This window comes from Cynoglossus semilaevis, chromosome 4 (assembly GCF_000523025.1).
Source record: "Cynoglossus semilaevis isolate Cse_v1.0 chromosome 4, Cse_v1.0, whole genome shotgun sequence".
NCBI lineage: Eukaryota > Metazoa > Chordata > Actinopteri > Pleuronectiformes > Cynoglossidae > Cynoglossus > Cynoglossus semilaevis.
In genome coordinates this window covers 16,471,070-16,483,502 of record NC_024310.1, presented here as the reverse complement: position 1 = coordinate 16,483,502, position 12,433 = coordinate 16,471,070, and the positions used below count along the sequence as shown (strand labels likewise).

Sequence of the window (12,433 nt, the reverse complement as noted above, 5' to 3'; positions counted from 1 at the left end):
TGGGTTTGCATAACAAAGAGTTGTACAAATTGAATGTGTACGTGTGAGTGTGTGCGTCTACGCGTGTATGTGTAGCACTGATACACGAGATCATTTGTTATCTCCACCCACTATTCTTACTTAGTTTGACATTGTGTGTCCTTACGGCAGTCTCATTGGTTACACTTAAGAATCAGACACAGTTACAGCAGAAGAACAGTGTTGGAGTCTTTGGCTTTGGCTTTGGTAAGACATGTCAAGAGTTGTTTTCTAAACAATCAAACCATTATCCTCAACAACATTATCCTGAACAATCCTTTTGACTGTTGTGTCAGTCGGACTGTGAGTCATAGACCTGCTGTCTGTCCTGATCTCAGTCAGACCAGAGGTTGAAGGCTCAACAAACACATTGCAGTTGATGATGGGATTTTAAGCTTGAGGCGCTTCAGCGAAACATTTTCTTCTCTTGCAGCATGTGTAAATGACATCATCTATCGACTGAGCTTCGATAAGTAGAGGGATGTACTGTGCTATACTGTGTATAAATATATGCTATATATAATTATAGACATTATCCGTATTCTGCAGAGTGATTTGGCAGAATTTGTACACAGAATAGCCTCTCTGATTTGACGAAGTGTCCCAAGGCCCTGGGTATCTTTACACTAATGTTTTGTCATACGAAAATAAAAGCTGCTGCTTTATTTCCTTAAATTATAGTAATTGTTTTTGCTTTAATAATTTCTGAACATTCCAGACGTGTATGTGACAATCATGTGATCCTACAAAAGGATGTTTTTCCTCACTTTAACAAGGTAACAAGGTCAGAGGGGACAAGGAAATAATGTCAGCAATTAAGGAGACCATCTAACAACAAAGACTGCTCTCAATTTCACATCTGTGCTCTTTGAAATTGGGGTAAGAATTACTGTCACGGGCATGGAATTCAAGAGGCTCCCTTGTTTGTATAAAAAGGTGAATTTCTATAACCCTGATAAGGGTAAGATATAAAAAACAAGCAGGGCAGGGCAAAGTGCATGAGATGCTGAAGTAAAACTGATACTGCATTTAGGAAGAAAAACACTCACCAAAAATCTCCCCATTCTTGGCATATTCCGTGACTAAGTACAGCATGTTCTTCGTCTCCATCACCTGAGAGAGTAGAGAAGACCAAGGGCCAAGACAGGGGAGGAAAAAGAGGGAGAGGGAGAGGGAGCGTGAATACAGCATCACATAATCACAAACAGACTGCTGCTGCAAAAGACAGCAGAAAAAAGGATCTACAACAACAGAAACAAATGACCAAAATGGCAGCTAACTGCCCACAAGGCTCTCACTCGCTCCTGTTTAACTGCAGCATCTGCCATTACAAAAAGCCATCAGCAGAGACCAAATGCATGAATGGCACAGAGTCTAAATATGGGAACCCATTAAAAAAGAAAGGAGGTGGATGGTTGGTGCTGCAACGGTTCATAAAACCTTTCAGTTCTTTCATGGTGCCATGTTGTGTGGGCGGAGAGGAGCTGATTTAGAAATAGAAACACTCTGGAGATTAATAGAGTTTTTTTTTTCTTCTGCAGAGGAGAGAATCAGTTGAAGAAGGGAGGATGAATCAGACGCAGCCAGCCAGACATTCACACTAAAAATCCCACGCTCATTGTTTATGATCAATTTTCCATCTGCTGCACTCACTGATTCATAGATTTAGGAAATAAAACGAGTTTGTTTTGTTTGTGATGTTGTTTCTCCTCCTTCTGCTGAACTCTGGTAACAAACACATTTGTTATCTTTCCATACTGTGAAGTTGGACCATAAATCTCTGGTGAATAAAGAGCAGCAACTGCGTGATGTCGGAGAAATAAAAGTGTTTTTGCAGAGATGAAGCGAAGACACGGAGGAGTTAGGGGCAGCAACAGCAACAAATCCAGACGGAAAAAAAGAGGAAAAAATAAAGAAGACATCTGGACTCTTTGCTGCAGGAACAGCACAGGTGTAACTGACTGTATAAATAATGACTCAGGTTATTTGGTTGTGCCGGTAAAACAGCATGTATAATATCAGGGTCTCAGCATCATTATGAGTGGACGGCATTAAGACCGGAAAAATCAGTAACACCTGTGATATAGTACTGTAGTGTGTATCATGTTCAGCCACCTGCAGGTACACGTTACTCATTACATAGGGATGAAAGGTGGTTATTCTTTAAAAAGCCTTAAATCCCTGTGTCCCTTGGAGCATTTAAAATATAAACTATATGTCAAACATTTTACAGTACAGTACCACCAATTTATATGGATGTATTATTTGAGTTTAGTTTTGGGGCTGGGACTGGGGTTTGTGGTCTGTGGGGCCTTTAGTCATTCAGACTAGAAATAAGGATTTTTCCAAGGTGTGAATTATAGTTTGAATGGTTTTGTATCCCTATATGTGACCCTGTGATGGACTAATGTATCAGCTCTGCTCTACACCCATGACTGCTGGGGTTTGCTGTGGATAATAAATAATGGCTTATAAATAAAATCCATATTTTTACGTATACTTTTATATTTGAAGTTTATAGAAAAAATCTTCCTTTGATGTTCACACTTTTGAATTAAATGCATTAAAAGATAAATATTAGAAGAAAAGAATTGAAAGGCTACGTCTACTCATTTAACTCCCTAACAGACCAGCATATCAAAGGACTAGAATGATCAAGCTTTTAGATGGAGCTCAGACCGTGGTGCCATGATGATTCATTTTCACTCCTAAGGTCTATCGACTAAAACAGTCTCCAGTCAGTGACAACTAACAGAATGAAGGCGGCATCATAAAAAATAACAAAGGGAAAAACTAGATGACTGTTAGTTGGTAGTGAAGTGTCATTTCCTTTGCCTATAAAAAGCAGAAAGAGCCGGATGTTTATAAAATATAAAAACATCACCAGAAATGATTGCGCCGTTAACGGCCGTGGCTAACTACAATAAAACGGAACAAACACAACAAATCTTCATGGGAAGTTTCCACAAATATTTAAAACATAAAATAGAGCCAGGGAGAAAATATATATTTTAATCACAATAAAGAGTTTTGTCTGATAAAAATCCTCTTTAAGTCGTAAAATAAGACCAATGCAGAAAACACAGGAGTCACGATGGTTTAATAGCTGCTTCACAAATCATTAAGACCATTTTCTTAGTCAGTGTCAGTGAAAAGAAGATGAAGTCATTTAATTCAAAGAGCTGTTTTTACCTGTCGGTAATGGAGCACTCTAAAGTTTTAGGTAATGATGCCTCTGCAGCGAATAAAGAAATATCACCTGAATTATAGCTTTAATTTTTAAGAATGACTTTCAAATGTGCATCTAAAAATATCTTCTTCGAGAAACTTTTACTGCAGGAAACAAAAACTCTTGCCTTCAGTTTGTCAGCCTCTAATGCCACATAAGCAGGCGATGCATCAAAAGTATGGATGCACCGATACCTGTAACAGGACTGACACTTTATTCAAATACTCTAACTTATCGAGATGCTTAACTGTAGCACACCAAGTAGCCAAATTAGTAGCCAAATAACGTGGTCTCTGTCATTGTTGTTATGGTGTGACATTGAGCAGGATTACTGGGTTACAGAGCGGCAGGGCAGACTGCATGGCTTGACTCTGATCGGTTCACACGGAGACACAAGCACCGGTGTTTCAAACGTCTCCACTCTGGGACACGTATACGGAGAGTACGAAGTTCGGCGTCCTAACAAAACAGATTCGTATAAATGCTCAGGTCAAAGGTCAAAACTTGCAAGGTGCTATAACTCACCCTACTGGTGTCACCTGATTACCCACAGAGCACTGCTACCTACTATATAACACTGCCGTCCAGTTTATTGCGTATTTACTGATACCCCAAAAAAGAAGTACTGGTGATGGTACTTGGTATCAACAAGTACACAAATGAAATGACCTGTATTACTATTGGTTGGTAAAAACCTCAACCACATCAAAGTGGATTAGGTAAAGTAAATGCTAATTTGTTTTCCAGGGGGATGAAGCACATAGTAAAGTAGACATTTGTACACTTGTTTTTCATGATAAATAACAGTAGTTGACGGTCACAACAACAGCAGATCAGAATAAAACCTTATTATCATTTGTTATTTCAGGGACGGACTAGAAAACCACAATAACACAGCAACCCTTTCATTCATATAATCTTCAACAACGTTGTTCAGCCTGACCCAAGTCAGTGATCCCTTCACAAAGTATAGAACACATACTTAGAGATACATGGCAGAATATTAGTAAGTCAATAACTCAACCACTTGTTTGCCACTGTGTTAATAAATAAAACACATGGAACGACTCAGTGGTACCTTCACGATCAAACTCCTCCACAAAATGGACTAGTCATGGGCACTGACAGATGAAGGCCCACTGAGCAGATGTCAGGTTAGGTTAGGATTTCACCATGATTAAGAAAGGACAAAAATAAGAGACAGAAATGTACAAAACTGTGAACAACTCATTCATTCATGGATGACTATAGTTTTAATGCACTGACCGTTGTTATATCTCCAAGTCTGTGTGTGTGAGGAAGAGTTTCAGTGTTTACACGTTGTTGCTGTGTTTCTCCAAGACAGAAAAGACCTGCTCAGCCAGACTGTACGGCATGACTGTTATTATTACATAGCATAGTGTGGTTACCCTCGGTAAATACTTTGCTTTGGCTCGTTAAGCTGTGGCACTGATACATAGCAGGTTAAACACGTTAGTGTTCCTGCAACCTGAGATGTGTACGAATGACTTTATTTCACCTGATTAAAAAAAAAAAATTAAATACATGTTGTCATAAATAACAGAAAATATGACAAGTTTAACAGCACGAGATGAAATGTGAAATATACCACCACCAAAATCAAATTTGTAGAAGAAAAAAATGACACTTATACGATGTGGTAAGTGAATTACTTCCATTAAATCAAAACTAAAATAATCATAAAAAAATTGGACAAAGTCATTATCAGTGGTTTCTTATTGAGGTACAAAATGAGAGCACTAGTACCCTACTCAGTTCACAGTGGTTTTAACAGTACTTCTGTAAATATACATGAGTACTCTCTAATAGAATCTGAGTAATTTCACTAAATTACAATCACATGTTGAGTGAAAGGGAGCAAAAAACAAAACAAACACAAATAAAAGGGTTTAAAATAATTGGTTATTAAATGTGCTGAATAGTCCAGTATGAACAGAAGGAAAAGTAAGTGTCTCTTATGGCCATGTACGTCATTTTCTGCACTAATAATTTAGTGACATTCTTTTTTTTACCAAACCATTAAAAAAATAATTGTTCAATCCGTAGTTACTGCGTTCCCAATATTTTTTATATGTAACACTGTCACATGCTTCACACCTGCTCAGGTTATTTTCCACTGACAGGCCACCTTAGCTTCAGCTTAGGCAAATACAATTAAGACTGTTTGAACAAAAGACACTTGATTACTGTGCCCAGACTTATTATGTTGGTGCATGATGATTAAAACACTTGACTGTGTGTGTCATACAAACTGAATTAGCAGAGATCCAGTAAAGCAACATTCCTTCATCACTGCGAGCAGACATTAAGAAATGGGTCCAAGACAAAGGTTAGACCTTGGCAACTCAGGTCAAAATGTCTTGTCACATAAGACAGAGAGGCAAAAATGCAAAAATACCAGTTATGACACACGATACTTTATATAAACCATTATTCATCAATGGAAAATGGGAGGAAGCGATTCCATCAACAGTAGACACAGTAATCCTAACAAATGATAACAAAGAGCCAATGGTTGAGAGCTATCCAGAGACACCAAAAGCATGTCATTTACTCACTTGATACAGCTTGATGATGTGAGGATGGTCCAGCATCTTCATGATCTGAACTTCCCTGTAGATCTTCTCCAGGTTGACGGCATCCAGTTGGGTCTTATCAATGATTTTAATGGCCACCTGCAATAGAGTAATGGACCATAAACAATGTAAGTAAGCAGGTATTTTCAAACCAATCCACTGTTTTTCTAAATTACATTTCAAAACAGCAAAGTGCTGTATATTAGAAATGTATAATAGAAATGTACATAAAACCTTTTAAAAAAAGAATCACTAAGGGTGAAGTAAACAGATCAGGGAGTTGGGATGGGAGCAGGGACACTTAGGGCACAAGACTCATCCAATGCAAACCAAACTCACACAGGCTACAAGTACACGAAACTGTTCCTGAGCCATAGAGTAAACAGTTCCATACAGGCTGCACTGAATTTAGAAGTGACGCATGAAACACTGGACACACGTACATTTTCCAGGATGAAACGTAACCAGATAGTACAGCAGACGCAAACACAAACATACACAAACAAAATAACCAAGACGCTTTATTTGCATATTTACAAAGTACCAGTGAATAATAGTGTTCTTGTAGGTAACAGGTCAATATGGACTTTAACACAAACAACATTTGGACAAGTGTTCAAGGACAAACTGGAGGCGTCAACAACAGGTGACCTCAGATCTGCTGTTCAAAGCTGATGGTCAGACAGAGACTAGTTTAATCGTGGTCATCTTTACTGTCTGTGTACAGAGTACAAGGGGGAATTGTGTACTGTATAGATTCAAACTAAAAGAACCAGAAATATGAAGCCTAATCAACTAAAACCTTTATGACCGACTCACAGTACATGGAACCCAGTGTGGCTGCATACCCTCTTTTGAGGGTCTCCAAATTAAGACATAAATATTACAAATATGAAAAGATGATTTTGTTTATATATAGATAGATATTTTATAAAAGTTATTTCACAAAAATGTAATTGAATTGTTCCAGTGATGCTTGTACAAAAATAATAAAAAAACATTTGCAGCTTTAGTGAAATGGATCAATCAATAATGAAATCTTCACTGCTCCTTCACAGTAATCATCAGCCTCCATCCAAGGTAACTGGATGGCAGTGATTAATGAGTTTAATTAGATGCCAGACAATATGCAGCACTTTATAAGACAGTCTCCTATTATCACACTGATAAATTCGTTAGCCTCAACAGCCATCAGATAAATGACCAAACTTCCACATTCGCACTGGGTCTTATCAGCCGTCTGCATGTGAATATATTTGACTGTCATTGGCGGCTGGTTCACTGCTGACGTCACGGCTTCAGTTATGTGCAGCGTTATCTGTGAGATGGCCATGAAGTATTTTTGCATGAGCTTTTTATTTTTGTCAACACAATAAGACAGGGTTTGTTTTTGGTTTTTAATTTTGTTTTAAATACTTATTTACATCATAGCTGTGTTACTTTAAATTTCTTTCCACTGCGCACTCTGTAAAACAACCAGGTATTGTAATTGATATTCCTAACAATTTAAGACAAAGTGTGTTGATGACCTATTTTTAATGTCAGCCTTATGAAAGAAATATTGATCTTAATGAGTTTATCTGGTTAATAAAGTAAAGAATTACTGTTAAATAAATAAATATTATATTATTTAACTTCCACAGAAAATTGAACAATCTTGGGCAACGTACAGTTGAACCCCTAGATACGAGCTACCCGAAATATGAGTTTCTCGAAATTACAAATAAGCAACTATTGCAAGATTTTCCTGGTGACATGATGAGGAAACATCCAGTTACAGGTGTTCAACCGAGCTCCATTTTTGTCGCGCTGTCTTGCTCACTGTCCCTCGCTTGATTATTTTACCCATCACATTCTTTCTTTCTTTCCCTCTTTCTCTCTCTCTTTCTTTCTATCATCTAAAACAAGTCCTGGAGTGTGTGTATAAATGGTGTGTATTGCTGTCTGCATTATTGTTGCTCCTGTAATGTTTAAGAAACTCTTGACATAACCTTATCAGGAAAAAAAATCAAGAAAACTTGTTAAGCCATTAAACTGGCTTCGCAGTACTCCCCTCTGGTATTGGCATGAGATAAAATCCCAAATAATTCTATGTACTGGGACTGAAAAAGTGGAATGAGTGCATCCCGGCCCAAAACCTCCTCTGCTTCAATATTATTGTCTACATTTAGTGAATAGTTAAAACTGTATTATCAGTCATTAGAGGTCACGGAGGTAAAGGGGTAAATGAGGCTATACAAAGGTAATGAAGAGAAAAGGCAGGAGTGCACTGTATGCCAGACTGCACAGGAGTAGATTGGAACTGTTTGTGCAATATGTACATAATGGGTGAATGGGTCAGTATAACACACAGGTTCCGCAGGGAGAAAAAGTAGGTTATGCACACACACAGGTACACTTATCTGGGAAAATGCACACTCGCTCATGCATAGATAAACATCAGATCTGATGTTCACCTCCTCTAATATTCCCTTATCACACTTAACAGGGTTGCTTTTGCTCTGGCATACTTTCAAGGCAGATGGCATCATATAAAGTTGATAGCCTGCCTTTCCATCTGACCTTGGCCACTTTAATAAACAGTCTGGCTCTGGCCATGGGTCCTGGCTGAGCCCAGGATTTGCAGAAGCTCTGCGCACCAACCACTGCTGAGTGGCCTCCATCAGACCCGTGGCCTGAAAACCAGTCAGCCTACATACCAGGTCCACTGGAGGAGAGGGATCTGCCCCTCGGTGCAAACCCCCACCCCCAGACAAACATGCACATATGCAACTGTTAGGTTTACATGTTTACAGATTACCCAATGTGCATCATGTTGCTTTGCTAAGTACTATAACAGAATGTTAAGAGTCTTGGGGAGAAATTTTCCCACCACGTTATTTATTAAACCTAGAGTCCAGGCCGGGGTGACGTGCATCTCTGTTTATCTGACTCAAGTTTCAACAACAGCCAAAGCATGCAGAGATTAAAGATTAAGCTTTGGGACTGTGTTCTCACATGCCCCCCATGGCCCATGCTTCTATTCCAGTGCCTTGTCCTTGTCTCTCACACATAACCAACACTCCTAATATGAATCCCTGCCATTCTGGTAAAAAGTCACCAGTGTTAAAACTCACCATACGCTTCCTTCTGCTCGGAGCTTAGATAAAACTGATAGAAAACACAGAGAAAATCCCAGTTCTAGTCTCTCTGTGCTCCCACAGCATCGCCGGAGAGTGTGCAGCCTTAATATCAAACCCTCTCCAAACTATGAAGAAGACCCGGCAGCAGTGTCAGAGGATTTCTTTCTGCGTGCCTGTGTGCAGAATACTCAGCCTTCCAATCACAGAACTCTGGCTGGCACATTCTGCCCCAGCACAGAGAGCTTTGGGCACCAGCTCTGGCACATGGATCTACAAAAATCACATAATTACTTGGATTACATAACAGGACCACCGACCCCTGCTTGTACGCCCAAATACAGCAACAGGCATGTTTCCATCACTGAGACTCTGTCTTTGTGGCACTGCATCTCTGAACTATCACTCAAAGGAGTGCAGGTGTTTGATGCTGGTCTAATAATAAAAAAAAATATGACAGACAATTTCACTATGGCTATCTAAATGAATGTGTTAACCCCATATTGAAGATATAAAACGAACCCATTTTAATTGTTAATACTTTTCTAATGCTCAGTATGCAATAATTCCACCAACTATTTAATTATCGTTGGTTTAATACTTTAAGTCCTTAAACATGTTTTTGTTTCCCTGCACGTGAATTTAAAAAAAACCATCTCAACTCCCAGCATTGGTTTGTGGTGGTTTCAACTTGAGGTCAGACGTCCTGCTTGTGCCAGCAAGATTCACATTGTACAAGACACTGTCAAGATGAAAAGTACTGACTAAAATACACCAACTCTATGAAGATACATTTTAAGTTATAGTTTTACATACATTTTTCTTGACATTTTCCATGTTAATAATTCCATTATATGAATAAGTTACAACTAAAAATAAGTATGAAACACAGATGTCTTCCTGAAGCTTTTTTTCATAATAAGGAATGCTGATTTTTCACGATTAATCACAATTAATTTAGATGAATGCACAACTAGCCTGTGATTAATCAAGATACAATTTTAACTTTGTGCAGGCCTTTATGTTTCACAACATTATTCATTGGTTTTTGCTCCTTGGATGGAGACCTAGGATGAAAGATGGACTGGAGTTTATTTGATTTGGTCGGGGACTGCTTCTAGAAAAAGGGTTCTGACAAAATGGTTTTCAATAATTTCCTGAGGATGAAACAGACAGAAGTCAACGGTGCCAGTTATTCTGCAGCAGAGTACGTGAACCTGCTGTGGTTAATGCCACACAGGGACATGAGTCTGTCGTCCAAACCGTTCTTGACCCATTGAACTGTTTTACATGTGAAACAATTCTTCACTTCTTTAAGTGTAAATCTCCACTGAACTTTTAAAACAGGATACAGGATTTTGAGTCAAGCTAATTCTCCCCAATAGAAGAGGCTGCACTTCCTCCTCTGCTGTAAACAAATGAGTCACATCTCTGCATGTCCCCTCACTCTGATCGCTGCATTTAATTCCCCTTCCTCTTTCTTCTCCTCTGCAGCTCTCCTCTTACATTTTTTTATACAATTTTATTATTAGTCATGCTACATTCAGCCAGATTTGTCACAAACACGAACCTAATCATCTACTCACATTCACACCAGTCCAGGTCATTCAGCACTAACTGTCCACCAGGTCAGAGCATTCCAACATGCTTGTTTATGTGAAGTATTTGTGTTCTAAGTGCAAATTATTCTGTTTATTTGTGTCCCAGTGGAAATAGCTTTCCTCTCAGCCTGGAGCTCATTAATAAAGATGAGATGTGATCAGACTTCAGCTACTTGTTAATTCAGTGTTTAGTCTGTGTATGATACCTGACTGAGGAGCAGATTTAAAACTCGGCCCAGTCTATGGCTGCGTAATTATCCATTCATTGTCATGCTAGGTATTCTATCTACCTCATTAATTACTTAGTCAACATGTTAAAAATTCATTTATTCTATTTATTTAATGAAATGCAATAATCTAAGAGTGTAACAATTAAAATTAAGTACAGACGTGATTTCAATGTAAACACATGACTTCACATCTCTGAATTGGTTCTCTGCATGAATTGTGACCGAGTTTTTTTTATTTGCAGTTAACTTGTTTGCTGCAAACCTTTTTCTTATTTCACTTGATTTTGATCTTTTAGAAAATGTTTATTTATACGAAAATGTCTATTTATACGGATTATTTTTCTTAATGAAAAGTTAAGACATTCCTGACTGCCCTGCTCCAAGGATGTATAGACCCGTTTATTGACAGACAACATGGCAAGTCTTTTTGAACTGCTATAATCCTGCTGTGATGCAACTACTGCTCATGCACTGTTTGCACAGGTCCACTGATATTAATTGTATTTCTACAGAAAAACTCGCACGCACGTTGTGTTTCCCAGCAGCACCGGTGGTCCGACCCTTTCCTGGCACTGACGCTGTTCGCTAAGGGGGTGAGTGTGCACTCAGTCATTGCTCCTGCTCCGGCTCCGTGTACGTGCGGGACTCGAACACACCAGCTGTTGCTCGCACACCGGAGCAGCCACAGCAAAGTGTCCCGGTGGGGCAGCCGCGTCACCCGATCCACGTTTCTATTAGTGCACCATGTGGACAGCATTTCGGTATCTGCTGTGAATTTCTGAGGTGTCAGCCAGTACATGAAAAGTTATATAACTCCCACCGGAGCAGCGAGTTAGCCTCGGCTGCTAACTAAGTGACTCACCTCGGTCTTGGTAATGCGGTGTCGGGCCAGCTTCACCACTGCAAAATTGCCCTTTCCCAAAGTGCGCTCGATGTCGTAGAAGCCCACTCGGACCGGACCCCGGATCAACGGTTTCTGGACACTGTCAGCCATGACCATGCTGGTCTGAATGGGACCGTGCAGAGGGCGAGTAGGAGCAGGCAGCCAGGCGAGCCCAGAGGGGGGACGTGCGCCCAGGAGGGGGCTCACACACAGGGGCGGGTTTGTTTGTTTTCTGTTTGGTAGCTGCTACAGATAAAGACCAAAGTAACACAAGCCTCCTGTCGCTGCTGTTGCTGCTGCTACTCCTCGAAGCGCGTCCATTAAACAGAGACAAAGTTGGTGTGTGTGAATGTATGTGTCAGCCAGAGCACCGGAGTGAGGCGACACTCTCCGACAGTCCTGCCTCTACGAAGCAGGCCATTTGTTGAGCGCGGTGGCTGTCATTCAGCTCCACACCACGTTCTCCATCCACTACAATGCGCCTATAATGTTTCAGCCAGAGGTGCCTGTGCTATCAGCCGCCGAGCGCACGAGTTCACTCGCAGAGAGGCATCATGTTCTCGGGTTGACGTGCATTGACGTCAAAGCCATAGGGGTATTTGTAGAGGGGGCGGGGCCACAGAGCCGCTCCACACTTCAGTGCCAATTGGTTACCACGACAACCAGACCCACCTCTTACGTCAGCCGGTAAAATTGCTATTCTGAAATCTGTTTGCTTGTCTGTCCTTCTGATTGCACGCTTAGGTAACTTTGAAG

The 12,433-nt window shown here is 40.0% G+C and overlaps 1 protein-coding gene across 4 annotated transcripts in view; it reads right to left on the bottom strand.

Moving 5' to 3' along the window:
• sik2b (salt-inducible kinase 2b) overlaps positions 1–12,227 on the bottom strand; it is a 40,840-nt gene extending 28,613 nt beyond the window's left edge. Inside the window, exons 1-4 of one of the 4 annotated variants that reach the window (XM_025055024.1) lie at positions 11,657–11,798; positions 11,323–11,572; positions 5,827–5,943; positions 1,068–1,131 (exon numbers count right to left, since the gene is read on the bottom strand). In XM_025055024.1, the coding sequence (XP_024910792.1) occupies positions 1,068–1,131; positions 5,827–5,868 (106 nt within the window). In that variant the 5' untranslated portion in view covers positions 5,869–5,943; positions 11,323–11,572; positions 11,657–11,798. Of the gene's footprint in view, positions 1–1,067; positions 1,132–5,826; positions 5,944–11,322; positions 11,573–11,656 lie in introns of all 4 variants that reach the window. The other 3 variants (XM_025055026.1, XM_025055025.1, XM_008309628.3) reach the window with 3 other exon arrangements.
• Between the last annotated feature and the right edge of the window lie 206 nt (positions 12,228–12,433).